At 45.6% G+C, this 27908-nt stretch overlaps 1 protein-coding gene and 1 non-coding gene across 3 annotated transcripts in view; one reads left to right on the top strand and one right to left on the bottom strand.

Annotated features, from left to right (window-relative positions):
• The window catches only part of LOC129559469 (uncharacterized), a 30414-nt gene extending 9051 nt beyond the window's left edge, over nt 1-21363 (bottom strand). The window contains exons 1-4 of one of the 2 annotated variants that reach the window (XR_008686550.2): nt 21228-21363; nt 15685-15795; nt 2733-2876; nt 1680-1848 (exon numbers count right to left, since the gene is read on the bottom strand). This is a non-coding gene — a transcript (uncharacterized LOC129559469). Of the gene's footprint in view, nt 1-1317; nt 1849-2732; nt 2877-15684; nt 15796-21227 lie in introns of those variants that run through there. The other variant, XR_016038031.1, reaches the window with a different exon arrangement.
• The window catches only part of CTNNA1 (catenin alpha 1), a 178687-nt gene extending 156250 nt beyond the window's left edge, over nt 1-22437 (top strand). The window contains exons 11-18 of the mRNA XM_055431247.2: nt 1163-1319; nt 11900-12100; nt 12625-12776; nt 16926-17036; nt 18513-18694; nt 18813-18918; nt 20263-20397; nt 21248-22437. Coding sequence (XP_055287222.1) covers nt 1163-1319; nt 11900-12100; nt 12625-12776; nt 16926-17036; nt 18513-18694; nt 18813-18918; nt 20263-20397; nt 21248-21535 — 1332 coding nt within the window. The 3' untranslated portion in view covers nt 21536-22437. The remainder of the gene's footprint in view (nt 1-1162; nt 1320-11899; nt 12101-12624; nt 12777-16925; nt 17037-18512; nt 18695-18812; nt 18919-20262; nt 20398-21247) is intronic.
• The last annotated feature ends 5471 nt before the right edge of the window (nt 22438-27908 follow it).

Raw genomic sequence — 27908 nt, 5'->3', positions numbered from 1 at the left:
ATCAGCTGATAATTGAATAAAGAAAATGTGGTAAATTCATATAATGGCATGTTATTTGTCAATAAAAAGGGTAAGTACTGATACATTTTATAGTGTGTATGAACCTTGGAATCACGTTAAGTGAAAGAACCTAGTTCCAAAAATGCACATATTAATACGATTCAATTTATAGGAAAAGTCCAGAGTAGGTAATTCATAAAAATTTACCAAAACAGATAAAAAAAAATCACAAAGTTAAGTTAGTGGTTGCTGGAAGATAGGATTAGGGGAAATAGGGAGGGACTGCTAATGGATATGGGGTTTCTTGTTGGAGTGACAGAAATGTTCTAAAAATGATTGTGGTAATGGTTACAAAACTGAATATACCAAAAATCTTTGCATATTACAGTTTAAATGGGTGACTTGTTTGGCATATAAATTATATCTCAGCAAAGCTGTTTTTTGTTGTGTTTTTTTTTTTTAAGAAATGACTTTTTATTATTTTAAAAGAAATAACTTTTAAACTTAATATAATATTATACTTTCTTTGAAGTTGTCTGTCAAGTACAGTATGCCTCAGAAAAACAATTTTCACCTACGTAGTTGGAGAAGGTACCAAGAGCCTAAAATGCCAAAGTTCATCACAAGATTGATTGGGTGACTGGAACAAACCTAGGCATTCTACAGTTGGAGTAGTGATGTGCATCTATAAGATGCATCTATAAACAGTTAATGTTTTAACATACATTTAATGATATGGAGAAGTATTTAAAAGAAGCAGGATAGTCAGTTTTATTAGCATATAATTCTAACTGAATTTTTTGACTTGGCACATGTACATCTGTACGTGAAGAGAAAAAAAAGCCTGAAATATAAATGTCAGAAATTGTGAAGAGTTGCTTTCACAGAGTGGGGAAATTAGAGATAATTTGTGTTTTTTACTGTCTATAGTTCCAGCATTTCCAGTACTGTATTTCTGATGAATTGCTACTCCATTCATATGTGAAGCCTTTTGTTTAATACTCTCTGTTTCCATCTTTGTTTAAGTGGAGCATGTGGTATCTTGTGTCCTCCTGAAATGCACAGGAGACAAAGCTGTAGCCACTCCACCGACCAAAGTGTCTGGCTTATTTTATTTTCCTGACTCTGAAAGAGTATACAATGAACTTTAATGTCTTCACAGGTTATCAACGCTGCATTGGCTTTAGCAGCAAAACCACAGAGTAAACTGGCCCAAGAGAACATGGATCTTTTTAAAGAGCAGTGGGAAAAACAAGTCAGAGTTCTCACAGATGCTGTTGATGACATTACTTCCATTGATGACTTCTTGGCTGTCTCAGGTAATGAGCTGACTCCCCAGAGAAGTATGTGAGGATGTGCATACTTACTTTCACCTATACAATAATGGACAATCAAAACACCCCCAGGTCTGGGCAGGTAAATTATTCTAGCAATAATACTATGCTGGTTTTCATTTTAATTAAAGAAAACAGCTACCAATGACTCCCAAGCAGTGGGACATGAGGTTGGAGTTGTTCTGCTCGTGGTGGGGCTGGTCTCAATCTCAGAGGCATGAATCAGGAAACTGCCTGGAGGAAATTGTTCTCTGTTTGTGTGGAGTAAGATTTTGCAGCTGTGACCTTACAACTCCATAAGCATCCACCCCTCTTGCTGCTGTTGTGTGTAGAAAAAACACTGACCTGCTGGACTGTGGTGGTTTGTTACGAGCCTGTGAGACTTAGGAGATGGGATTCCCAGCATCATCAGCTTCAGTTTCTTTTGTAAAAATTGTTCCGCTTGGAAAGCATCTCTCTCTCTCTCCCTCAGAAATGATCGTAGTTTTAACTGCCTACTTTCGAAAGACTCTGTCTGCATGATGCACAGATAGAAAACAGAGAGGAAATATTTAAGTACCATTTAATTATGAACTTGCAAAAAATAAATCTGGGTAATTCACCTCACAAAAACAGTTGATTTCATTATATAAACATAAACTGGTAATGACATAGTAAATTGCATTCATATAGAAAATGTCTGTCAACTGCAATTCCCTGTTTATCACACAGAGATAAATTTCAATCCATCTCCTTAGCGTTGAGCAAGTATAAATGTATTCACCATTTAACAGGCCTCTGCTGCCCTTGGCCGTGCTGCTTGCTCTCTGGAGGTGCCAGGCTTCCCTAGGCCAGTGGCTGTGGGCAGTCAGCAGCTGGTCCTTGTAGGGCTGAAGCTACCTGTCACCCCAGGGAACCACAGTCTGGAACGTGGGAGATGTGAGCGGCAATGGGGCTTGAAACAGAAGCAGTACTTAAGTACATGCACAGCACAGTCCTCCAGCAGTGACCTATATAAGGTGACAGTGTGTTCTGCATACCAATGTTCCCCTGTCTCTGCTCACTCTCCTTGGGACTGGAGCACTGGCTCTGCTTGAGAGAGTGGGGAGCAGGAAATCTGTAAACTGCAAAACAAGGGGGTGCCGCTGCAGGATTGCCAAATTGCAGGTGCTGGTACTTTAAAACAAAAAACCTATTTGCAAGCACATTTTTGCAGGTGCCAAAAATGCAGCAATTGCTTTTTTGGGAAATCTTGGCCTTCTGTTGTTTTTCCCAATGAAATACTGAATTATTCTTTTTCATAGGTTTAGAGAAAAACATTCCACCTTCACAGCACACTTTTAAGCAAACAACAAATCCTGAAATCTAAATGCAAAGCCCCCCTCCGGAGATAGATATTACATTCCTGAACTTACTTACCAAGTAAGGCTTGGTCTCAAGGGATTTCTAGTCCTCTTACAGCAGAATAAAATGTAATAGAATCAGATGTCCCTCATGCAGCATTCTTCAGATCAGAGAACAAAAGGGATTTTGCAGTGGCATTTAGTGGGATCCAGGCAATATCTTTAGGGTATATGACATAAAACAGAAGAACAGTAAAGAGAAATCAGATTTTCTAACATAACTTTTGTCTGGTGAGTATGTTCAATTTTTATGCAAATGTGGGAAAATAGAAGGGTTAATATGATGGAAAGGAGTTTAGACAGTTTCCATTTAGCAAATAAACACACAGAACAGTCGTCTCAGTCAGGAGGTGGTGGTGCTTTCAAAGCATCTGAATTTCAGAGACCCTCATTAGTGTGTTTCTCTAAGGTTTTGTCACAGGCTTGCTTAGGAGTGTCAGATAATTAATTAATTAACAGGACAAGGCTGTTACTCAAAATTCCTCTGGTTGTCATGGTGTACTTTTCAGGGGCTTGGGATGAAAGGAAGAGACAGGCAGATGCCTGTGTAGAGTGCTACTGGATTGATCAGTTAAGTTTTGGCATTTAGATTCCTTTATACCCTTACACACTAACCTCATCCATGTCAGCTTTAGCACTATTTACCTGGCAGATTAGAGATATCTCCCCATCTCACCCTGAGACCGGCTTTTGTTGAGAGGAATACCATTTTCTAGTGGGCAGGCACCAAGTGGTCCCCAGCTCACAGCCTCTTGAGAGGCACCTCCCAGGTTGGACAGCAGGTGTTTTCTGTAGCAGCCATGTGCTTTTTAGCAGTCTTTCTAGCAGAAGCCAAGGACTGCCCTCTCTGCCATTTCCCATCGCCCAGAGGCACTGTAGTGCTCAGTAGTCCCTCAGCAAAGTGGGCATGTTTCTGAGTAAGGGGCTGCTGGGCAAGTGCCCAGCATAGGCTCTGGCCCAAGGTTGGTGCACTTAATGAAATTTTACCTAATGAAAAGTAAGCATGCGACTTGACTCCTTGGAGTGTGGGTGTTTTCCCATGTCCTGGGGTTTTGTGGCCCTTTGGCAGTGGGATAGGTTTGGAGGAATATTTCCAGTAATGACTTTTCCATCAGTCCCTCTTGGAATCCATGGGGCCTATGTGTTTGCTGTAGTCCTGTCTACTCATGAGAGCCCTTCCGAGGGTAAGTTACTTAAGGGATAGGACTGAAAGGACTCTCTGCTGTTTTAGCTCCATTATTTCTGCATATTCTGTCCCATTGGTTCCAGAAGTTCCTTTGTGCTTATTATGTTATATCCCAAATTTGCAGCTTAAAAAATAATGGTCATATTGTGTATAACTTTGTAAAGCCACCAGACCCTGATGCCAGTGTTTCATGAGGCTGCAGGGCAGGGGGAACTTGAGTCACTGTGTATCAGATGTGAGCCAGTGGCACTTGAAAATAATGAGGGACATGCAAGACACTTCCAGGGAAGAGGGAGGACCTCTCGTTTTCCCTAAGCTATTCTATTCAGAATGTTGCCTTGTAAATATTGGAGGTGATTTAGGATGCTGCACAACATTGCGTAAACCATGAATATATTTATATGGACTGATTCCTTAAGGACAGTGGTTTGAAATTTATCAAAGCGATAAAGACTGTTTGAATTTCATTTGAATTGTATTTGATAAATGTTTTCCGTGGAAATGCAATTTACTTTCTCATTCGTTTACTCTGCTTTCATGTGGAGGTTTTGATTCCCGCACCCTACCCCCTCCTTTCTTTTTTTTTAGGTTGCAAGTGGTTGGTTAGAGTGGTTATAATTGGGTTTATTGTTTTTTCTTAACCAAGTGCTCTTGGAATCAATATAATGCATTAGATACTTTGGGGCAACAAATAAGAGTAATTTGTACTCTTCTTCATTGTCACTATGCCAAAATAATTTGGTCTGATTGGTCTAAATAAAAGGATTTTTGTACCTAGTTTTTTTGTTGTTGTTGTTCGTTTGTTTAATTGCAAAACTCCAGGACTGAAGATAAGGTAAGGAAGTGGTGATATTTGATCTCTGACTCCCATGCATCCTAGATTGAACAAGTCACTCAGTACTTCTGTGCCTGGTTTGCACAGTAATTAATAGTGATTTTTTAAAAAAATGGTTACTACAGAGTGAGTTAAATGTCAGGCACTCAGGCTCTTTTCATAATATTGGAGCATATTCTCTGTATCCGTTCTGTTCCGTTGCTCAGTCGTGTCCGACTCTTTGCGACCCCGTGGACTGTATCCTACCAGACTTCTCTGTCCATGGGATTCTCCAGGCAAGAATACTGGAGTGGGTTACCGTTTCCTTCTCCAGGGGATCTTCCCGACCCAGGGATCGAACCCGGGTCTCCCGCATTGGAGGCGGATGCTTTAACTTCTGAGCCACCAGGGAAGCCCATATTCTCTGTATAGAGTATTAATATTATCATCTCTTGTGTATGCACAAGGCTGCACTGATAAAGATATCCAGAGCAAGGGGAGGGCAGAATGCGCCCTGTTAGACATTGTGGACTGAGTAAGTTCATGCAGGCTTTTCGGAGAATACCAGTTGGCTTGATTCCCAGAGGGCAATTAGGCATCAGGCATCTACTTTATACGCATATGCCTTTTGACTTAGTAATCCCATTGCTAGAAATTTTCCCAAGGGATGGGTACACAGATGTTTGCCAAAATACCTGAGCAAGGATGTTCACTACAACCAGAACGCCTAAAAGAAGACTAGATAAGCAAATGATGGCCCTTGCGTCTGTTCAGTAGGGTACAGCACAACCATTGACATGGCTGAAGTAGATATGCAGAGGCAGTCCTAGAAAGATTTTCAAATGAAAACTAGATATATTAATGTCCATAATATGATCCCTTGGAGAGAAGAGTGTTGTGTTTGTGTGTGTGTTTTCCTGTTTAAAGCATCTACAGATAAAGACTATATTGAACCATCAGAGTTTTTAATGGGATCCAGATTGGTGTGTCTACTCAGAATGGAGTTTCCCTAGAAATTCTGTTAAAGATTAAAGTAACTTATGGCTTAAGTTAGTGTGGGTACCTCCAGCCCTCCTATGTTTGCGTGTATGTCCAATGGGAACTCACTTCTCCCTTAGGGCTCAAGTATAGAGAGCAGGTTGGTTGTGTCCTGGGTATGTAGTGGCCTCAGCTGGCTGGGGCTTTCTCAGTAGGGTAGAAAATGTTACTTCCTGAAATAGAAGCCTTCCTTGGTGGCTAAAGAATGGCAGGCCCTTCCCTGGTTTGGGTTCGTCTGAAAGAAAACCTGTATAAATGCAAGAAAATCTAAGTTGATTTTTAAAAACTACTTGCCAAGATGAAGGTTAATAAATCTTTGGTGAAGTTTGGGCCACTTTGTTTAATGAATGAAAAAGAATGCTGTGTTTTAGTGATTCCAGAAGGTGCTGTCCCACCCCAAGTATTAACAATCCTGAAAGTGGGATGAGTCTTGAAAATCAGTGGTATTCAAAAACTTTGGTTCATTGTTTAATTAGCGACATTGTTTCTTTTTTATTCCTTCTCTTTCCCTTCTCCAGACGTTGTATTAGATTCAGTAAAAGTAGTAATTTTTAACCTAGGGCCTAGTATGGTAGGCAGGCTTAGTATCAGTCTGCTTAGTTTAAGGAATATGTTCAGTTCAGTTCAGTCGCTCAGTCATGTCCGACTCTCTGCGACCCCATGAATCACAGCTCGCCAGGCCTCCCTGTCCATCTACAAGTAATATGTAGATATTATTTATATACATATTGACATAATAAGTATATAAAAGATGTTTCTGATCTAAATATGGGCTCTAAATCCCTTTATTCTTATTATTGGTTCATGGTTGTTGTTCAGTCATGTCTCTTTGTGACCCATGGATTGCAGCATGCCAGGCTTTCCTGTCCTTCATGATCTCCTGGACCTTGCTCAAACTCATGTCTGTTGAGCTCATGTTCATTGAGTCAATTATGATATCCAACCATCTCATCCTCTGTCATCCCCTTCTCCACCTGCCTTCAATCTTTCCCAGTATCTGGGTCTTTTTCAGTGAGTCAGTTCTTCCCTCAGGCAGCCAAATTATTGGAGCTTCACCATCAGTTCTTCCAATGAATATTCAGGACTGATTTCCTTTAGGGATTGACTGGTTTGATCTCTTTGCAGTCCAAGGGACTCTCAAGAGTCTTCTCCAAACCACAGTCAAAAGCATCAGTTCTTCAGCACTCAGCCTTCTTTATGGTCCAACTCATACTGTCCATGACTACTGGAAAAACCATAGCACTCACTATATGGACCTTTGTCAGCGAAGTAATGTCTCTGCTTTTTAATATTTTGTCTAGGTTAGTCATAGTTTTTCTTCCAAGGAGCAAGCGTCTTTTAATTTAGTGGCTGCAGTCACCATCTGCAGTGATTTTGGAGCCCCCAAAAATAAAGTCTCTCACTGCATTGTTTCCTTATCTATTTGCCATGAAGTGATGGGACCAGATGCCATGATCTTAGTTTTTTGAATATTGAGTTTTAAGCCAGCTTTTTAACTCTCTGCTTTCACCTTCATCGAGAGGCTCTTTAGTTCCTTTTTCCTTTCTGCCATAAGGGTGGTATCATCTGCATATCCAAGGTTATTGATATTCCTCCCAGCAATCTTGATTCCAATTTGTGCTTCACCTAGCCAGACATTTCTCATGAAAATCACCTCTTCCTTATATAAGTTAAGGAAGCAGGGTGACAATATACAGCCTTGACGTACTCCCTTCCCAATTTGGAACCAGTCCGTTGTTTCTTGTCCAGCCAGTTGTGACTGTTGCTTCTTGACCTGCATACGGGTTTCTCAGGAGGCGGGTAAGGTAGTCTGGTATTCCCATCTCTTTCAGAATTTTCCATGGTTGGTTGTAATCCACACAGTCAAAGGCTTTAGCGTAGTCAATAAAGCAGAAGTAGATATTTTTCTGGAATTCTCTTGCTTTTTCTATGATCCAACAGATGTTGGCCATTTGATCTCTGGTTTGTCTGCCTTTTCTAAATCCAGCTGGAGGTTCTTGGTTCATGTACTGTTGAAACCTAGATTGGAGAATTTTGAGCATTACTTTACTAGCATGTGAGATATGTGTAACTGTGCAGAAGTTTGAACATTCTTTGGCATTGCCTTTCTTTGCGATTGGAATGAAAACTGACCTTTTCCAGTCCTGTGGCCACTGCTGAGTTTTCCAAATTTGCTGGCATATTGAGTGCAGTACTTTCACAGCATTATCTTTTAAGATTTGAAATAGCTCAACTGGAATTCCATCACCTCCATTAGCTTTGTTCATAGTGATGCTTTCTAAGGCCCACTTGACTTCACACTCCAAGATGTCTGGCTCTAGGTGACTGATCACACCATTGTGCTTATCTGGGTGATTAAGATCTTTTTTGTCTAGTTCTGTGTATTCTTGCAGCCTCTTTTTAATCTCTTCTGCTTCTGTTAGGTCCATACCATTTCTGTCCCTTATTGTGCCCATCTTTGCATGAAATGTTCCCTTCGTGTATCTAATTTTCTTGAAGAAGATCTCTAGTCTTTCCCATTCTGTTGTTTTCCTCTGTTTCTTTTCATTGTTCCCTTATGAAGGCTTTCTTAGCTCTCCTTGCTATTCTTTGGAACTCTGCATTTGAATGGGTATACCTTTCCTTTTCTCCTTTGCCTTTTGCTTCTCTTCTTTCCTCAGCTATTTGTAAGGCCTCCTCAGACCACCATTTTGCCTTTTTGCATTTGTTTTTCTTGTGGATGGTTTTGATCACCATCTCCTGTACAATGTTATGAACCTCCGTCCGTAGTTCTTCTTGCACTCTATCAGATCTAATCCCTTGAATTTATTTGTCACTTCCACTGTATAGTCATAAGGGATTTGATTTTGGTTATACCTGAATGGCCTCGTGGTTTTTCCCTGTGTTCTTCAATTTAAGTCTGAACTTGGCAATAAGGAGTCCATGATCTGAGCCACAGTCAGCTCCCTGTCTTGTTTTTGCCCACTGTGTAGAGCTTCTCCATCCTAGGCTGCAAGGAATGTAATCAGTCTGACTTCAGTATTGACAGACTGGTGATGTCCATGTGTAGAATCATCTGTTGTGTTGCTGGAAGAGGATGTTTGCTATGACCAGTGTGTTCATATATTACCCCTAAAATTGGTTTATGTGAAAAGTTCAATACATTTTATCTTTTAGCAGTGCAGTGGTATAAACTCAAACAAAATCTCCTAATTTTTGAATTTGTTGTTGTTTTTCAGTCATTAAGTCATGTCTGAATCTTTCTGACCCCATGGACTGCAGCACACTAGACTTCCCTGTTCTTCACTGTCTCCTGAAGTTTGCTGAAATTCATGTCCATTTGGTCAGTGATGCTGTCTAACCATCTCATCCTCTGCTGCCCCCTTCTTTTCCTTTTGCCTTCAGCCTTTCCCAGCATCAGGGTCTTTTCCAGTGAGTCAGATCTTTGCACCAGGTGGTGAAAGTATTGGAACTTCAGCTTCAGCATTATTCTTTCCAATGAATCTTCAGGGTTGATTTACTTTAGGATTGGCATATTTAGTCTCTTTGCAGTCCAAGGGACTCTCATTAGTCTTTTCCAGCACCACAGTTCAAAAGCATCAATTCTTTGGTGCTAAGCCTTCTTTCTGGTCAAACTCTCACATCCATATGTGACTACTGGAAAAACCATAGTTTTGACTATACAGACCTTTGTTGGCAAAGTGATGTCTCTGCTTTTTAATATGCTGTCTAGGTTTGTCATAGCTTTCCTTCCAAGGAACAAGATGCTGAATTATGGTCTTGTTAGCTGTCTTGTGGTAACTGATTCGCCCCTCCCCCCCTTTTTTTACTGCTGTATTTTGGTGGAAAGATATTTAATTGATGACTAAAAAAAAAATTTTTTTTTAAGACTTTTAGAGCAATTTGAGAGGAAGTCAAATTAAGAAGAAGGTACAAAGATTTTTCTATTTTCTGCCCCCACACATGCACAGCCTCCTTGTTATATACATCCCCCATCATAGTAGCACAATTCGTTTACAACTGATGACCCTGCAGTTACACTGTTCCCTCTTGGTACAGATGTGAGTACCAATGATGGTAAACTGTAGCCATCATTATAGCATCTTCCAGAGTGTTTTCATTGCCCTAAAAATCCTCTGTCCTCTACCTATTCATTCTTCCCTGCTCTAAAACCTGGCAACTCCTGAGGTTCCTTCATGTCTTTTCATACCTTGATAGCACATTTGAAAATGGTCTGGATGTACCACAGTATTTCAGGTCGCCTACTGAAGAACACCTCGATTGCTTCCTACTTTGGGCAGTTATGAGTAAAGCTGCTGTGGACATCTGTGTGCAGGTCTTTATGTGGACTTATGTCTTTAGCTCCATTGCATAAATACTGTGGAATGCAATGGCTGTATCACATGGTAAGAGTATGTTTAGTTTTGTAGGTGCAAGCCATGCCTGCCATCTCTGTTGCTGCTGCTGCTAAGTCACTTCAGTCGTGTCTGACTCTGTGCGACCCCATAGACGGCAGCCCACCAGGCTCCCCCGTCCCTGGGGGAACTACAAAATGGAGGGCCCTGTTCCTGGAGCCTACTGGGGATCTGGAAGCCCACAGGCAGGGCATTGTGGAGGCTCTGTTCTTTGCTGGATCTGTTAAGTACTTCCACTTGCCTCTGGCTCCCCTTGAGATAAGAGGAAACAGTATCATGTCCACTTGCTTGTTTGAGGTATCTTAGGAGGTAAAGCTATTGTAATCACTCTTCTAGACATTGTGTTATGTAACATGACTGTGTTAGCAGAGGCTATGAAGGAAGGGTAATGACTTTTAGAAGGGAATTAAATCAGGAACCAGTCCTAGATAATGACAGGTCAAAAACATAAGGTAACCAGGATGGCAAAGAAATGGTCAGCTGTGTTTCTCTGTTGTTATTATTTATAGCTTTATTTATGTATGGCTCTGCTGGGTCTTCATTTCTGCCCCTGCTTTTCTCTAGCTGTGGAAAGCGGGGGCTTATCCTGTTGCAGAGTGTGGGCTCTCGGGCTTCAGTAGCTGAGGCATGTGGGCTCAGTAGTTGTGGCACATGGGTCTGGTTGCTCCGTGGCATGTGTGATCCTCCAGATCAGGGACTGATCCCATGTCTTCTGCATTGGCAGGCGGATTCTTTACCACTGAGCCACCAGGGGAGTCCCCAAATGTGTTTATTAAACAGATTATATTTGCTTTAATTGTCCTGACTCTTCCAGAAAAACCAGAGCCATTAGTCTTTCACCTGTTGTGACATGAACTGTCTTGGTTTAAGGAAGGGAGCATGTCTTTAACAGACACTGCTTCTCAGATTTCTTGTGTGTCTTAAGGAAAGCTGCTTTCTGAGCAGGAAGAAAATAGCCAGACAATGACCTGGAGACTGTGTCGCTCACCCACCGGCCCTATGCGGTGTGGGCAGCCCTGTCATGAGGGCTGTCTGCTGGTGGACTGCACAGTTTCTGGTGGTAAGAACATTCCCTTTCCCATTCTGGGTCAGCCCTTGCAGATTCTCATCCATTTCAATGGCTGCACAGTGCCCATAATTTATTACTCTGTTCTGGGACATTTTGGTTGCTCCCATTTCTCTATTATAGATGAAGTTAATGTGAACTCCTCATTCTGGGGTTCCCAATACCCAGGGTCAAGCTTTGTCTTTGAGGAAAAACAGTTCTGGTAGATCTTCCAAATTCAACTCCATGAGGCTTTTGTCTGCCTCCCAGGCCCTTCTCATGTTCCAGATGTTGTCCTGATGTCTTAGTCGTTTGTCTGAATACCACTGGCATTTCCTGGAGTGAGGGGCAAGGGACTGGGAATAGTGAACCTTGTCTTCTAATTTAGACTTCGGGATATAAAGTCAGTGAAATTGTTTAAGGGAAAGAGAAATTATCAAGGATTCTGAAAGATGGGCATCTCTGCCTCTCTCTTCTAAACATGGACTAAAGATGGTTATTCTTGGAGGTGATTACAGGTCCAGTCTCTGGGGGAGAGTTGATCCCATGGGTAATCTGGTCTCTTGAGTGAAATGATATGTGTAAAGCTTTTAGCACTGTAGCTGGCACACAGTGAGCACTTGATGACGACAGATGCCAACTTAAAATTGTCCCCTTCAAGTGGGAGGCCTCCTCCCTCATTCAGCTGTTTTTGTTTGTTCCTCAGAGAATCACATTTTGGAAGACGTGAACAAATGTGTCATTGCTCTCCAAGAGAAAGATGTGGATGGGCTGGACCGCACAGCTGGTGCAATTCGAGGCCGGGCTGCCCGGGTCATTCATGTCGTCACCTCAGAGATGGACAACTATGAACCAGGGGTCTACACAGAGAAGGTGCTGGAAGCAACCAAGCTGCTCTCCAACACAGGTACAGGACTCCCTCCCTTACCTGTGCTCCTCACACACAGATGGCCCTGTGGTTAGGAAGTAGGACATTGGGACTCAGTTTGGTTTTCGGACAAGAGTTCCAGAAGGTACATCAGATTTATGAGTCATTGGTCAGCCACAGTAAGACCACACAAACACGTTTCCCTTACTTGTGTCCCACAGGTAGTAATGGGAGTCACTCTGAACTCAGTATTTTAAGATGAACTTCCGAGTTATATCTCTAGTTAGTGAACACACTAAATTAAGGAGGGTCCCATTCTAGCAAGGCCTCTAGTTAATCCCAATTCAAATTCTCAGCCATCTAAACCCTGTGTTGCAGAATCTGGCCAGAGATAAAAAAGAGGATTCAAGTCTTTGTAAAATATGGCATTTAATTTATTTGAACCATAAATCCCTCTCACATAGGTAGAAGCAGAGGCTCTTCATCATACACTCCACCTCTCTGCATCTGACTGAGGGATTTAGGAGGGCTGGTGGGGATGTTATCGTCTCTCTTATCCGCAGTCATGCCACGTTTTACTGAGCAAGTGGAAGCGGCTGTGGAAGCCCTCAGCTCAGACCCCGCCCAGCCCATGGATGAAAACGAGTTTATCGATGCCTCCCGCCTGGTGTACGATGGCATCCGGGACATCAGGAAAGCGGTGTTGATGATAAGGGTAAGTAACTGTATTTCAGATGTTTTAACAGCTTCCTTCTTATCACTTGCTAAACTTGAGCAATGCATCATTCTGGAACTCAACAGATATGTTGGCAGTATATTAAAACCATGAATCTAAGGGCTGTTAGAAGGAGATATGTTTAATTACGTTGTCTAAAATGACTTTTAGTTGCAAGTTAGAGCCCAAACTTGGGCTGAGAAAAGGGGACCTAGTATGAGTTGAGGCTTCCTCTTGAGTTAAAGGGCAGTGACAGAAAATAAAGGCTCATCGGTGAATTTCAGAGAAGGGAGTATTTCTTTATTCAGGTTGAAGCTGTTCTTTACATGGAGCACTCACCTCAGAGGGGTGGCAGGGTACTAGAGCCCCAGGGTGTTGAGGGGGAGGATGAGGGGCTGTGCAGCCCTTGGTGATGCTCCTGATCTCAGGGCCAAGTGTCGAGCCCTCACCGTGGCTGAAGGGAAGTGCCACCTGCTCTGGGCCCCATTTGACCCGTCCTCTCTGAGCCAGCGGTAGTTCTCACAGTCTGAGACAGTGTCTGTGGTCCCCTGGGGGTGGGCATGAACAATGGGGTTTTGAGAAACCACCACCTCCTCTGTGATCGTCCTGTGTGTTAGGCTGGGACTCACATAGCAGCTGATCCCTCACACGCTGTTCTGAGCATGAATGTGCTACTCTGGAAGCTGAAAGCAGGACCTGTGCCAAGCTCTCCTGGGGTCACCTGGATGCCCCCAGGCTCGGGCCAGCCCTGCCATAGCCACAGAGCCAGCATCTGGAATGCAGGCCTGCTGAGTTAGACGGCTGCTGGGCTCTGCTGACAATCTGGTCATGTCAGGGAGTTTCCGTTACACCTTCACGGTTTGCTAGTCAGAGCTCCCAAGGTGGACAGGGTTCTGTCCCACTTTCTACCCCCTCAGCTGGAAACAGAGGCCATTCCTAAGGTAGTTGCATCAGGCTGGATGCATTCTGTATGCAACATAGAAAACCCTTGGGCATTACTGCACTCTTCTCAAGGGTAAGGAGCAATGAGAATGGCTCAAGGATTGTAAGGCTGGCTGCTGGCTGTTCCTGCAGGCTCAGGTCACTTGCACATACTGGGGATTGGGAGGGGATCTGGGGGAGCCTGTTGCTTTCTTCACCCCTGCTGCTGTGCTAGAGAGCAGCCCATGCTCAGGGAGGCCTGGTCTCCAGAGGTGCAAACGGATCCCTGGGTCAAGCTCACCAGTGGTGGCAAAATGCAGCCCTGTTTTTCCAAAGTTCTTTGCATGCGGACAGAGAATAGAAGAAACAATAATCATGAGTTGTTGAGTGTCTGAGGTTAATGCCTTTGGGGTTTTAAATGAGCTGGCACTGCACACACCCCAGGATGCCTGTGCATCTAGGGTCTGTTGTGTGGAAGCAGGATTCCTCCTCATGTCTGAGACTCTCAGCAAGTTCCCTCATCTCTCTGAGATGCAGATGATGGTGTTGATAGCTTTGATGGGATGATGAATTGGAGATAACATGCTCAGGTCAGGGCCTGGCATGTAGTAGCTGTTTCTCGCTTGCTTACTGCTGTGTTGGACTGTAAGTTCGAGAGGCCCTGGCAGGTGTGGTGAGATGGAACCTGGGTGTGGTCACCTGGGAGGGCTCAGAGCAAGGACAGGTAGGTCTGCAGCAGCCTTGGTTTAGCTCCTCCTTTTTGTCCTGATTTAGTTCAGGAACCATCCTTCCAACGCCAGGGCCTCTTGGTTTTTTGATGTCTTGTCCTCCCCCGTACTCAGCTTTTCTTGCTACTCTTGCCTGGTCCTTGTCATAACCAGCATCTCCATCATCCCTTCGGTCAGCTAGCTCCCTTTGGTTCTGTGACTCCCAACAGTGCTTTGAGTCCATCAGGATCTTCAGCCAGTTGGTCCTCCCCACTTGCAGCCCTCACTCAGCCCCTCTGGTCCTTGCCTCACTCCTATTCAAGCTTCTGTTTCATCAGTACAGTCTCTTTTGCACCCTTTTACTCCCCTTATTTGCCTTTCAAAATACAACCCTAGTGAAATCCTGTCTCCTGCTGAACATGGTGCATAAAAGTACAGTCATCTGACTGGGGTCACTGGACCCAGGATGTCAGGGGACTGTTGCTACTACACAGCCGTAGAGTCTAGGAGCACTTCATACCTTCCTGCTTGCCTCACCTTTCCCCACCTGTGCCCCATCCTACCTGTCTGGCCTTGGTAACCGTTTCACTGAGGATCCTAAAAGTGAAAGTGAAGTCACTCAGTCATGTCCAACTCTGCGACACTATGGACTATAGCCCGCAAGGCTCCTCCTCTATCCAATGGGGTTTTCAGGCAAGAATACTGGAGTGGGTTGCAGTTTTCTTCTCCAGGGTATCTGCCCGACCCAGGGATCGAACCTGGGTCTCCCACATTTCAGGCAGACACTTCACCCTCTGAGCCACCAGGGGATCCATCGTTCCCACGAATCCTGAGGTGGTTTAAACATCTGCTTCTGGCTGAGCCTGTTCCCTGCACTGGGTCTCGTTTCCTATTCCTCCAGCAGACAAACACTCCTCCTCATCCTTCATCTTCACAGCCCGTGACCACGGGTACCCCTGTGGCACAGTTTCTCACCTGTCTCTCTTCTGACTGTACTCATTCGCTTGGAGAGTAAAAATGAGAGAAAATCAGTGAGCGGCTGACTCCCGTGGTCCACTCCTCTAGCCCCCCTGCTTGTCGGCATCAAGCTTGTCATCCCCAGAGTGAGCTCCGCATCTCTCCACCCCGTTCTCTCATCAGTTGATGGCACGTCTGTCTGCCACTTGCTTAGGCCCAAACTTTAGATTCACCTTTAAGATTCTACTTTTTGCCTCATATACTGAATCTGATTTATCAGCAGATCTGGTTCCTACCTGGTCTAGGCCATCAGCATCTCTTACCTGGATTCATGCAGCTGCTTCTCAGTCTTGCTGTTCACATCCTTGAGTGCCTGCAGTCTTGTATCTGTGAGAGCGGGGATGTTTGTCTCTGTCATTCTGTACCTTAAGGGCCTATATTCAACAAGTAAATGAACAGATAGAAGATAATTTGGTTTTCCTGATAAGAACAATTATTGGGTCTGTGATGGGCTATGGAGGAAGGTGGGGAAGTAGAGATCCTGTTAAGAGGCACCCCTCACTACAAGGCTCAAGTGTCTGTTACCCCAGAATCACAATTGCCAGCAGCAGCTGGACTCCAGGTGTTGCACTGATGTGTAACTCACTGGTGCCTCGAGTGACCCCCACTGTCCTCACCTCCACACGGAGAGACAGGCCCAGCCTTCACACGTGTACAAACCGAACATGCTCTAGGCAGTCTGGATGCTTCCTCACAGGAAGCCCTCAGGCTGGGTTTGGATTAGGTCCTGGTGCAGATGAGGGACTCGCCTCACTGCCCTCTTGTCACAGGCCGGCCGGCTGGGCCAAGAGCCAACCCCAGCTGTTCTGCCTGCTGCCCTGTTGCTGATAATTTCCATAAGATTACATTATGTTTCAAGTCAGCAGCATATCACGAGAGGCTGGAGGGTGTACTAAATAAGAATTTTCACTTCGTAAAGCAAAAAAGTGATCAGTTCCTTTGGTATTTACTCAGACTTTATCTGCCATATTCTCTTTTCCTTTAATAAAAGTACATAAAAATACACTGCCTGTTTTTACTCCTCAGATCAACCTGTGCTAATGTAAGAGAAATCCTAGTATTAATTCAGTTAATTTTCTTTTTTTCCATAAAAAAATGGCAAAGTTATAAGAATCCGTTTAATGTATGAATCTATTTTTACTACGTTTTCCACCCAGAAAAACTCTCACATTTGTCTTAAGATGCAGGTGTTGGAGAAGTACATGAAGTGAAAACCTTTTGTCAAGTAGAGTCTTGACACTCTGGTAGAAACTGAAACCCTCTAGGTCCTTTGGGAATGCTGGTGTGGTGCCTTTGCTTGCTGTTGTTGAACGGACTGCTTGGCACATACATCAGTGAAGCAGGGTTCAAATATTGAGCAATTTTAACTTTATTCCTCATGGCTGGAATACTGCAGAAATTTCTGGATGTCTTTACATCAGACCTTGAGGCTGTGGGCCCAGGGGCTTTGGGCTCTTGGCGACCCAGGGTTGTGTTTGACTTGTCATTTCTGTCTTGGTGGCAGACCCCTGAGGAGCTGGATGACTCTGACTTTGAGACGGAAGACTTCGATGTCAGAAGCAGGACAAGTGTCCAGACAGAAGACGACCAGCTCATAGCTGGCCAGAGTGCCCGGGTAAGGACCAGGTTTAACTTGTCCTGCAGACCTCCCTGTCTCTCCTTGTTCTTAGCTTTTTCTTTTCCAGAAAAACTCTGTTACTGGGAACACCCATTTTTCCTTTTGTTTGCTCTAGCAGTGGAACCTTATCCTAAGTTGTGGCACCTGCTAGTCCATTGTAGGTTCATCCAGAATGTCTCCTCTGCTAGAGCGGGGCAGGAACATGGGCCCCTCAGCTGTACCCTGAGGCTTTGGTTTATGAAGAGCCCCGAGTCAGGAAAGCACTATGCTCCAGTCAATGCAATGTTTGTTAATAGGACAGTGAAACTCAAAAAAGATTGCTGTATTTGCCTATCTCAATGATACCATGGGCATGAACTATTTAATTATTCATGGGGAACAAAATAACAGTGGTACATTCAAGAAAATCAGAGCCATTGCATTCATTTGAGTCGTTAAATCTTCAATCAATTGCATTTATGTTTTTGGGAGGATGCCAAGAAATATTACTAAGGAGTCTTTTTTCACCCCTTAGAAGTCGTTTTGAACAGCGGGTTCATCTCTGCTTTAAGCCCCACTGGCTCCTAGCACTTGGGGAGCTGAGTCGAGAGGAGCCCTAGGCCTGAGTCTGGGGCTTGAGGTAGGCAGCGGGCCTCCAGGTGCCACAGGCTTTAAGACTACTGGGTCATCCTGGAAAGCTGGAGATGTATATACTGCCACCAGGGAAAGGCCTGCATGCATTAGCCGCTCCGTCATCCCCATGGCAGGAGGCAGAGGATCTTTTTTTTTTAAGGTTAAAAGAAGTTTCTTTTTCTTCAAAATAATTTCATTGGAGTATAGTTGATTTACAATGTTAACTTCAGGTGTACAGGAAAGTGATTCAGTTATACACATATTCATTCTTTTTTAGATTCTTTCATAGGTTATCACAGAATATTTAGTAGAATTTGCTGTGCTATACAGTAGGTCATTGGTTATCTTCTATGTATAAAATACTGTATGTTCATTCCAAGCTCCTGATTTACCCACACCCCCATCATGTTTTCCCTTTGGTAATCAACCTTAAGTTTGTTTTCAAAGTCTGTAAGTCTGTTTCTGTTTTGTAAATAAGTTCATTTGTATCTTTGAAAAAAAATAAGATTCCACTTATGTCTAATATAATGTGATATTTGTCTTTCTGACTTCAGAGAATGAAACTTTTAAAGAATTAAGCAGGTTTTGTCCCTGTGCAGGTGTGATCACCAAGCTTGTACATTAGCCTTCAACCCCTCGTACCCTGTTTTTCTCTGTACCAAAACTTATTCTTGAAAGTGGGTCGGCAAGCTATAAACTTCTGCACAAAATGAGAATAAATGGCTCTTCAGGCAAAATGAAACCTATTAAAGCATCATCCTACCTATGTCATAGATTGCTTGGTGGAAATATTCTTGGTTAATGCGCTGTGAGAACTTCATATTCTCTTTATGTAAGAGCTTTCTGTGCATCTGATTTCAGGCAATCATGGCTCAGCTTCCCCAGGAGCAGAAAGCAAAGATTGCGGAACAGGTGGCCAGTTTTCAGGAAGAAAAGAGCAAGCTGGATGCTGAGGTGTCCAAGTGGGACGACAGTGGTAATGACATCATCGTGCTGGCCAAGCAGATGTGCATGATCATGATGGAGATGACGGACTTCACCCGGTGAGCAGCCCCTCCCTGCAGGCCATCTCACGCAGGCAGGATGTGCTGCTCCGTACATACTTTGCTGTTCATCTCCACCTACGAAGGCTTTAGAATCATCCTTGTTCCCTTCTTTCAGAGGTAAAGGACCACTCAAAAACACATCAGATGTGATCAGTGCCGCCAAGAAAATTGCTGAGGCAGGCTCCAGGATGGATAAGCTTGGCCGCACCATTGCAGACCATGTAAGTAGCAGACTTGCCCCCCAGGCCTTAAAGTTCATCCTGGACTCGGGCAGCCCAGGGGTGGTAATGGTGTTTTTTTCATGAGCCACAGCACTTTCCCAATCTCAAATATTGTTCTTAACTCACCAACCTGCTTGATTAACATCAGCATAGAGTTTTAAGGATTTCTAAATTCCTTTTTCCTTGACAAGTTTTGTAAGACAGGCCCAGTTTGCATTATACCATATCTCTGGGGCATGTGTGTATGTCCTAAAATCTTGCCTTGACTGACAGCTAAAACCAGCCTTTACTGTTAGCTCTTCGGATCTTTTTAGGATGTCAGCTCTGGGTAGGAGCTAATTTTGCAAGCCCCAATAATATACTGAGACTAAGTGTGTAAGAGCCTCTTGTGGGTGTATTTCATGTAAGAATCAGGAGCTCTTTTGTCTGATGCTTTGGAAGCATGATGTGCCCAAGTTGGGACAGACATCTGTGTTCTTAACCACCCAGCCTTCATCCCTCTTCTCTACTGATGTGTTGAAAAAAATGTGTAAACCTCCAGGAAAGTTTACAAGCTATTTTCAGCTATAGTTACAAAGCCTTCCCACTCCTTTCCCTCAAGTGTCCACATGCTCAGCCTGCATCAGGGCTGCAGGACAGTGACAGTGGTCCCCCACTGCTCAAGCCAAAGACTCGGAAGCCCTCCTTAACGCCCCTCTTTCACATATAATCTGGTACTCAGCCCCGGTACATCTACTGGCGACAAGAATGTGAGCATCATCTGGTCTCTTCCTCTCAGCAGCCACCCTCAGTCCATCGTGCACAGCCTGTGCCCTGTGCCTGCAAGACTATGGCCTTTCCTCACTGACTCCTTGCTCCGCCCTCCACTCAGCTCCCAACATGGTCTTCTTACACAACCATCTTAAAATTCAAATGAGGTATGGCTCTGCCATGCTTCAGGAGCTGCTGAGAATAAAAACCCCAGCCTCACAGAAGGGAGGTGTTTGCGTCAACACTTGAGAGGTGCTCTGCTTGCTTTGGTTGATTCACTTGTTCTCCATCTTTGCCTAAAATGACTCTCCTTTAATCAGGTGTTTACAGTGTGCTCACAACTGAGAAGATCTGGTCCCTCTGAGCAGACAGCCCTTCGCTCTAGCTCATGGCACTGTCACTTTTATCCAGAGGCAGGGACCCCAGCAGAGTTGCTGAGCGTGGTGACTGCCCGGGTACCTGGATAAGCCTCTCTCATCCTTGCTGCAGCACTGAGTGTGGAAGTTGGGGCACTACCTGAGCCTGTCAGAATAGCCCTAGGGGTGGGTGTGTTTGGGCCTAGAGCGCTTGGTGCTAAGTCCGCTCTCTCGTCAGTGCCCAGACTCAGCCTGCAAGCAGGACCTGCTGGCCTACCTTCAGCGCATCGCCCTCTACTGCCACCAGCTCAACATCTGCAGCAAAGTCAAGGCCGAGGTGCAGAACCTTGGTGGGGAGCTGGTTGTCTCTGGGGTAAGTTTCATCTGTCAGTGGGGAGGACATGTTGGGAGAGGACCCAAAGTTTCCTCTCAGAGGCTGAGGGCTGCACATTGGTTCCTCTGTGCATATTGCAGCTCTGCTGAGCACGGTTGGTGACAGCTAGGAGCCCTTCCTGTGCTGGCCTTTTCCTTTTTGCTTCTGTAGGAAAGAGTATTTTTATCCTCCTTTTTCTTTTCCTCTAGGGAAAAAGTGAGATACAGCCTTTCTCAAACCCCCTCCACCCTCAAAGAGCCCCAGTATACTCTCCCCTTGTCTGTTTCCCAGGTCACATCACACAGTCCTGGACCTGTCACCCTAGGGAAACAAGGACACCTCCCTCCATGGAAGCCCCATGGCTTCTGCTAAACCCCACACAGTTTCCTGTCAAAGAACTTTGAATGTTGGACCTACTTAGACCATTTGCTTACCTGCTCCAACATCAAATGCCCCTGTCTCTGGGGACAATTATCCATCTTCTCTAAATGTGAGGGGAGCCCCCTGGGTCATTACTGAAAGCATGGGGCTCTCTGTCCAGGAGGCTGACTTCAGCGCTTGTTCTGCAAATCATCCCCCGCCTTGTTTGAGTGAAAACTGTTGAGGGGTAGGGCAGGTAAGGTAATGGTACGTTATGTTTTTGTTACTCCTCCCCTCAGAAGATCTGAAATACAGGCATTTTCAGGGTGTTTGGATGAGAGCACCTAGCTGTCGGGAGAGCTGACCAGGAAGGAGGGCTGCTTCCGGGCCCGGGGGGAGTGGGGCCTCCCTGTCGGGGACTGACAGGCCAGCTGGACCTCCCACGCCAGACCTTGGCCCGTGCTCCTCACCTGCTGTCTGTGCCTCTCAGGTGGACAGCGCCATGTCCCTGATCCAAGCCGCAAAGAACTTGATGAATGCGGTGGTGCAGACAGTGAAGGCATCGTATGTGGCCTCCACCAAATATCAGAAGTCCCAGGGAATGGCGTCCCTCAACCTCCCTGCTGTGTCGTGGAAGATGAAGGCGCCTGAGAAAAAGCCCTTGGTGAAGAGAGAGAAACAGGATGAGGCACAGACCAAGATTAAAAGGGCCTCTCAGAAGAAGCACGTGAACCCCGTGCAGGCCCTCAGTGAGTTCAAAGCCATGGACAGCATCTAAGGCTGCCCAGGCCTCCTAAAGATCCCTCACCGTTCTTCACTCACGTGTATTCACTAAATAGAACACTTACGTTAGATTCCATAGGGAAATAGATTCTTGAGACCTGGCCAACCTGGTGAATTTTCCAGGGACGTACTTGTGTTTAAATCATAGAATTCAGGAGCATATATCTAGCTATATTTTTTATATTCCTAAATAATTAAAAGTAAAAATTCCATAACCAAAGAGACTCCCATATGAACGTTTAGTAACACTGTTGACCAGGTCGAGATGCCTGTCCTCCTAGTGGTGGCAGCAGTAGGGTTGGGCGAGGGGATTTGCCTGCACCTTGGTTCAGGGAGGGGCTTCCCCGGGTTCTGGCCACTTGGCTGATAGTAAATGACCAAAGACAACCCAGAGCAAGCATCCTGGGTGTCTTACTTAGTAGGCCTTGGAGAAAGGAACATTCCCAGACAGGTCTTTAGAGGGACAGACCACACAAAACTAATTAAAACAATGTATCACAAAGAAAACAGATTACTCTCTTTATAACATGAAAGGAGAATTTTAATGCATGGTTACAATTACTAATGTACTCTGCTGTGGGACATTAATAAAGTTGTTTTTTTTCAGGCTAGAATGTTGTGATGCCATAATCAGAACATGCTTTTTTACCTTCCTTCAGCTTCAAATGCAAATTCATCATTGGGTTCACTTCTAATAATTGCAGTGCTTCCTGCCTTGGGCTTAAGAGAGAAGCCTGACAAAATAGTGCTTGCTTAGGCAATAATTTAGACTTACTTTATTTGTGATTACTATAGTGATTACTATAACTACAAGGTATAATTTTACTTTATTTAAATGTTATGAATTTGAATGTTTTTTACACTAACTTTTCCCAATAAAGTCCACTATGAAACCAACTCTAAGGGGCCAAAGTCCTTTTCTTTGCCTTCCCGTAGAGTGGAACTTTACATCAGACATCTCCTGGATTTGCCCCCAGCATCTGCCATGCTCCGGCCTCCCATTGGCCCTCTTTCCTGGATGGTACTGCCCAGGGAGGGGGCAGACTGTGCACAGGGGGCTCAGGGCTGTATCTCCCTGTAGCTTCCAGGCTGGGAGGGCCATGCCCACAATGGGAATTCACATGTCCACACTTCAGGATGCAGGTCAGAACCTCAGAGGCATCCTTGACATCTCCCTGAATGTCACCCCTCCCCTTCTGAATCATCCCCACTGGTTTCTAACTGTATCATGATAATGGATGCCTTACAAACCTCCTAAACCTGCTGTCCTTTCCCAGCCTACATCCCCATTCCCTGAAGAGTGTCGTCCTTGTCTCCCCTTCCTCACTGCCCACCACTCCAGCCAGCTCTGCTTCCATCTTCCTCTCCTCACCGTCAGTGGCACAAGCCCTCCCAGCTCACAGCGCCTCCCCTGTCCTCCGAAGCACCTCACTGTGGTTTCCTGTCTTCCTCACAGGGTGCTCCTCCTCCTTTTCCTAGCTGTTCAAAGTTGCACGTTCTGTCCCAGGGCTCAGTCCCAGCCTCTTCTCTTTGGTTTTGCTTACTCCTGATCTTAGCCAGATTTCTGGCTTTAAATACCATCCAAATGCCAACTTTTCCTAGAACTAGACTTCTATAACTGGCGGTCTCCTAAACTCTCCACTTGGATGTCTATACATATTTCACACAGATTCTTCCCTTTGAAATGTATGTTGGGGCCAACTACTTTTCACCAGTTCTTTTTGCCATGACCTGGTCTAAGACCTCATCACGGCATTAGCTTCTCTTAGCATGTAACAAACTGCCCTAAAACTCAGCAGCCAAGACAACAAGCATCACTCACAGTTTCTGAAAGTCAAGAATCCAGGAGCAGCCAAGTGGAAGGTTCTGACTCTTGGGTCTTTTGTGAGGCTGTGTCTCTGGAGGCTTGTGAGCAGAGGACCCACTTCCAGGCTCCTTCATAGGGCCGGGGTGGGAGGCTGCAGTCCGTGCCAGGTGGGCCTTCCTTCCTGCAGAGTGGGTCACGCTGTGGCAGCTGCCGCCCGCCCCCAGCAGAGTGAGCAAGCCGAGAGGATGGCAACCAGATGGAAGCTACCGCATGTTTTAAAAACCTGATCCCAAAAGCGATATGTGATGCCGTCAGTTATGTTGGTGACACAAACCACCCTTGGTCCATGGTGGGAGGGGACAATACAGGGGCACAGGCCAGGAGGTGGCTCCCACGGTCATCTGCATGTGGACCACTGCAGTAGCTTCCTTCCCCGCACCGCCCCCCATCCCCCACCAGGCGTCCCCGATGACCGTTTCCACGGCTCACAGTAACCCCTCAGACAAGTGAGAGCCTGTCATTCCCTTAGCTCAACCTTCCAGTGGCTTCCATGTCCTAAAAGCCGAGTCCTAGAGATGACTGTGGCCGCTTGCTGTCCCTGGCCTTTCCTCTCACCATTCTTTGCATCCGCCCTTTGCCACTTTTGGTTCTGTTCTCCCCAGAGAGTGCCCCCGATTCCTTCTCAAGATCTCCTTCGGGTGTCTTGTCAAAAGTCTATCAGAAAGACCTCCCCTGATATTTTGCCTCCCTGGTTCACAGGGATAGGAATCCACTCTCCAAGGCCCAGGACACAGTGAACAGGTACCCTGGGGAACTGGGGGTCCCTCATGGGGCGAGGCCCACAGATGCTGACCTCCCTTCACTTGACCTCCTGCCTGACTCAGAATCCACTATGACACTTGGAACACTCATGGCTTTTGTTGCCATGACCTACAGCCCCACACCCCAGTGCCAGGTAAACCATCCAGTCCACCTGTCCGCTTAGCCCATCCACTGCTCTGAGGCTAAGCCCACCCTGGTCTGGACGGCCCCCTCCCTCAGCCCCCAGCATCCATTACCCACTGTCCACCAAGTGGTAAAAGAAACTTCCAAAAACATTTCTCAAGAGTCAGTCATCTGCACACAGCCCTCAGGGACCCCATGCCTGCCCTGGGAGTATCTGGACTGACCGTGCCCTCTGCACCCACATTTCCCACTGGAGGCAATTCCTAGGATGCCCACATGCTGCCCGCCATGAGCCCATCACTTGGATGTCATCACCCTCGCCATCCCAACATTAATAGCACATACTTTACCAAAAGATCAAAGTTCTACTGAGCTTCACCTCCTCAAAAAACAGCTGTGAAATGTTTGATGTGCTACAGTTTTTCTAATACACATTAAAATTAACTTTATAAAGTGTTCATTGCTGTAGCACCTAAAATCTCCCCTTGTGCCACGACAGGCAAGCGTGGCCCACGACTACCCCCTTCTCACCAGGCCTTGGCCCTGTTGCCCCCAGGACGTGGCATCTCAGTGCCAGCCCACACAGGGCTGTCTGGCATTCTTTGGGGAAAAGGCAGTGGCCTTGGTGACCCCATAACCCCTCAAAGGCCCTGGCACGTGCTTGAGAAGTAGTTGAACTATTCGAATGAGTCACTGCTTATTTAAACCAGTGAATCAGAAGATACTGGGAGGCAGAAAGCAGGTCACAGAGGTGGCACCAGAGGTCTCGCCCAGCGATCCTGAGTCCTCCACCCTCCTCACAGACCATGGGCTGAGCTCGGGGGAGACCAGCCTCACCATGTCCGCATGGGGGTTGCTCCTGTCCCTTGGCCACCACTGAGAGGGCTGTCTCCCCTCACATCCCAAGGCTTCTTGCTTCTCAGCCAGGGCAGCCATGACCCTCAGTGTCACCTCCCTGTGTGACACCTCAGGTCAGCTCCTCCCCTCGGTGCCTCAGCCTGGCATTCTGGGCCCAGCTGCCCCGCACCGCTGCTCTGGCCACAACCTCAGGCAGGGTCCCCACGACCCCTGGGCGGACACTTCAAAGGTACACCCCTCACTTCCGCAGCCTTAATCCTCACAGCTTCCACTCTCTACCCAGCCAAGGATTGCCCCCACTGAAGGAAGAGTAGGAGCTGCCGCATGCTGGGCACACCCAGGGCCCGTGTAGGCCTTCACCCACATCCCCCTGTTGCTCGTTTGCCGCCCGTGATGTGTCGCTATTACTGGCCCTCAAACTCTACAGGAGTGGGGACCAACTCCCTCACCCAAGTCACACAGCTCCCGAGTTGCCCAGCCCCTCCTCCCAGCCGCTCAGTCAGTTCCTCTAACAGCCCCAGGTTCAGACCAGCCCTCAGGAGCCCCAGAGGGCAGGCTCTTCTCCTCAGAGACGCCCTCAGACTCCCACCACACCTGCCCTGTTCCTGCACGGGTCCTCAGGACTGCGTGTCAGCGTGCAGGGATTCTCCAGGTTCCTGGGTGAGGCCATCCCGTGACTAGTCACTGGATCCCAGTCCAAAGCATTCTAGCCCTCAATTCTCACCCCCCCATTTCCTGCCTGACCAAGTTTGCCTTCCCCCAGTGGTTCTCATCAGCACACAAGAACATGTCACAGACCCCAGAGTTTAAAACAAGGAGACAAAAAGCTTTTCTGGGTCCACGTCTCCCTCCCCTGAGATAGAGCTCCTCAGGGGAACGCTGGGACCGTCTCCAGTGCCCACCATCACTCTCCCAGCTTGGTCCAGCCCTCCTCCCGTGCTGCTGGTGGCCACGCTCTCCCTCGTCACGCTTTCTCCAGATTTCCACCATCACATCCTCACCTTGCTCGAGTCTCCTTAACATGCTCCCCCTCTTGGTCTCTAACACTCAGCTGGTCCAGGCCACTGAGCTTGCTTCTCTTTTGCTTGATGAATAATGTGCAACAACCAGGTTTTCAGGGTGGGATGGGGAGAGGTTGCATTTATATCCATGTATTTTGTTAATTTTACTCCTATAAAGGAATTACAGTACACAACTCACAATTAATAAAATATGCAATATTCTTTACTCTCGATTCCACACAGCTTAAATTCCACTGAGGCCTTCTTTGATTTTTGCTCAAATCTTGCATCCATAGCCAACCTATGGTTGAAACTGACAAATGAGTCTAGTTCTGACATGAATGTTGGTTGATATTTTTGTTTACCTTAAGGAATAAGGAAGTGAAAGAACAAAAATAAATGTGGGAATTTCACTTGTCAGTGAATGATGACTTTGCTGAATCAGATAATATCTGTCAAATACTGTAAGATAACTTCCTCCATTTTTTTCTGCTAAATATAGATGACACACAAAACTTAATTGGCATTAATGTCTTCTTCATCACCCTCTTTTTAAGTCTAGACAATCAACAAAACAATAAATTAAGCCTTGATTTGTAACATTTCCCGACTTCCCTGGTGTAAATACTCCCACTACATCAGATTTCCAGCCACCCACTAGGTGTCCTGCTGGTGGAGCGAGGAAAAGAAGTTCCAGTGCACGGTTAGTGTTTCCACCATAAGATGCGATAGACATTAAGTAATCTCAGAAGCACAGATAACAGTCAAATGCTAGGAAAGGAAACATTTGAGTATTTGAAAATGTTACTTGCTCAGTTGTGTCCAACTCTTTGTGATTCTATGGATTGTAGCCCGCCAGGCTCCTCTGTTCGAGGGATTTTCCCAGGCAAGAATACTGGAGTGGGTTACCATTTCCTCCTCCAGGGGATCTTCCCAACCCAGGGATCGAACCCAGGTCTCCTACCTTGCAGGCAGATTCTTTACCATCTGAGCCACCAGGGAAGTATTTATTACCTTACAGTTTTTTTAGCTGAAATTGACACAGAGTAAAATTCACTTTCAGGGCTGTCTGAATTTTGACACACGTAGTGGTTGTGTAACCACCACAACTGAGACACAGAACATTTCCAACATGCTCCCCAGGACTCCACTGTGCTACCCTACCGTCGTTGAAATGTCCCCTAAATCCTGAAAAAAACCCTTTCCCTATAGTTCTGCCTTCTCCAGAATGTCACATAAATAAAGCAACAGTATGCAGCCTTCTGAGCCTGGCTTCTTTCGAGTCAGCAGCATGCATCTGAGACGCACGCGTGTGCTGCGGGCATAGTTGTTCCTTCCACGTGGAGCAGAGCAGAGTGTGGATTATTACCATGCTGGTCCATCCACCCCCAGATAAGGGACATTTTACCTAATTCCAGTTTTGTTTTTACAAATAAAGTTGATATAAATGTTCAAGTACAAGTTTTTGTATGAATAAAGATTTTTATCTTGGGTAAATACCCAGGAATGAGAATGGGATGCTGTCTCACTGGCATTTTTTTCACCTGTTCATGTGTCATTTGTATATCCACTTTGGTGATGTTTTTGCAAATCTTTACTTTTGAAAATTGGATTGACTGTTTTCTTGCTTTGGGAATTCTTCATATATTTTGGATGCAAAATCCTTTGTCAAGTATTTTTTTTGACATTGATTCTGGATACAAATCCTTTTTGCCAAGTATATATTTTACTGTTTTTGGCTTGTCTTTATTTTCTTA

This window comes from Moschus berezovskii, chromosome 8 (genome assembly GCF_049115385.1).
Source record: "Moschus berezovskii isolate FMDL1 chromosome 8, NW_MosBer_1.0, whole genome shotgun sequence".
Lineage (NCBI taxonomy): Eukaryota > Metazoa > Chordata > Mammalia > Artiodactyla > Moschidae > Moschus > Moschus berezovskii.
Note: the sequence above shows the minus strand (reverse complement) of the source record. Positions and strands in the feature narration are given on the sequence as shown.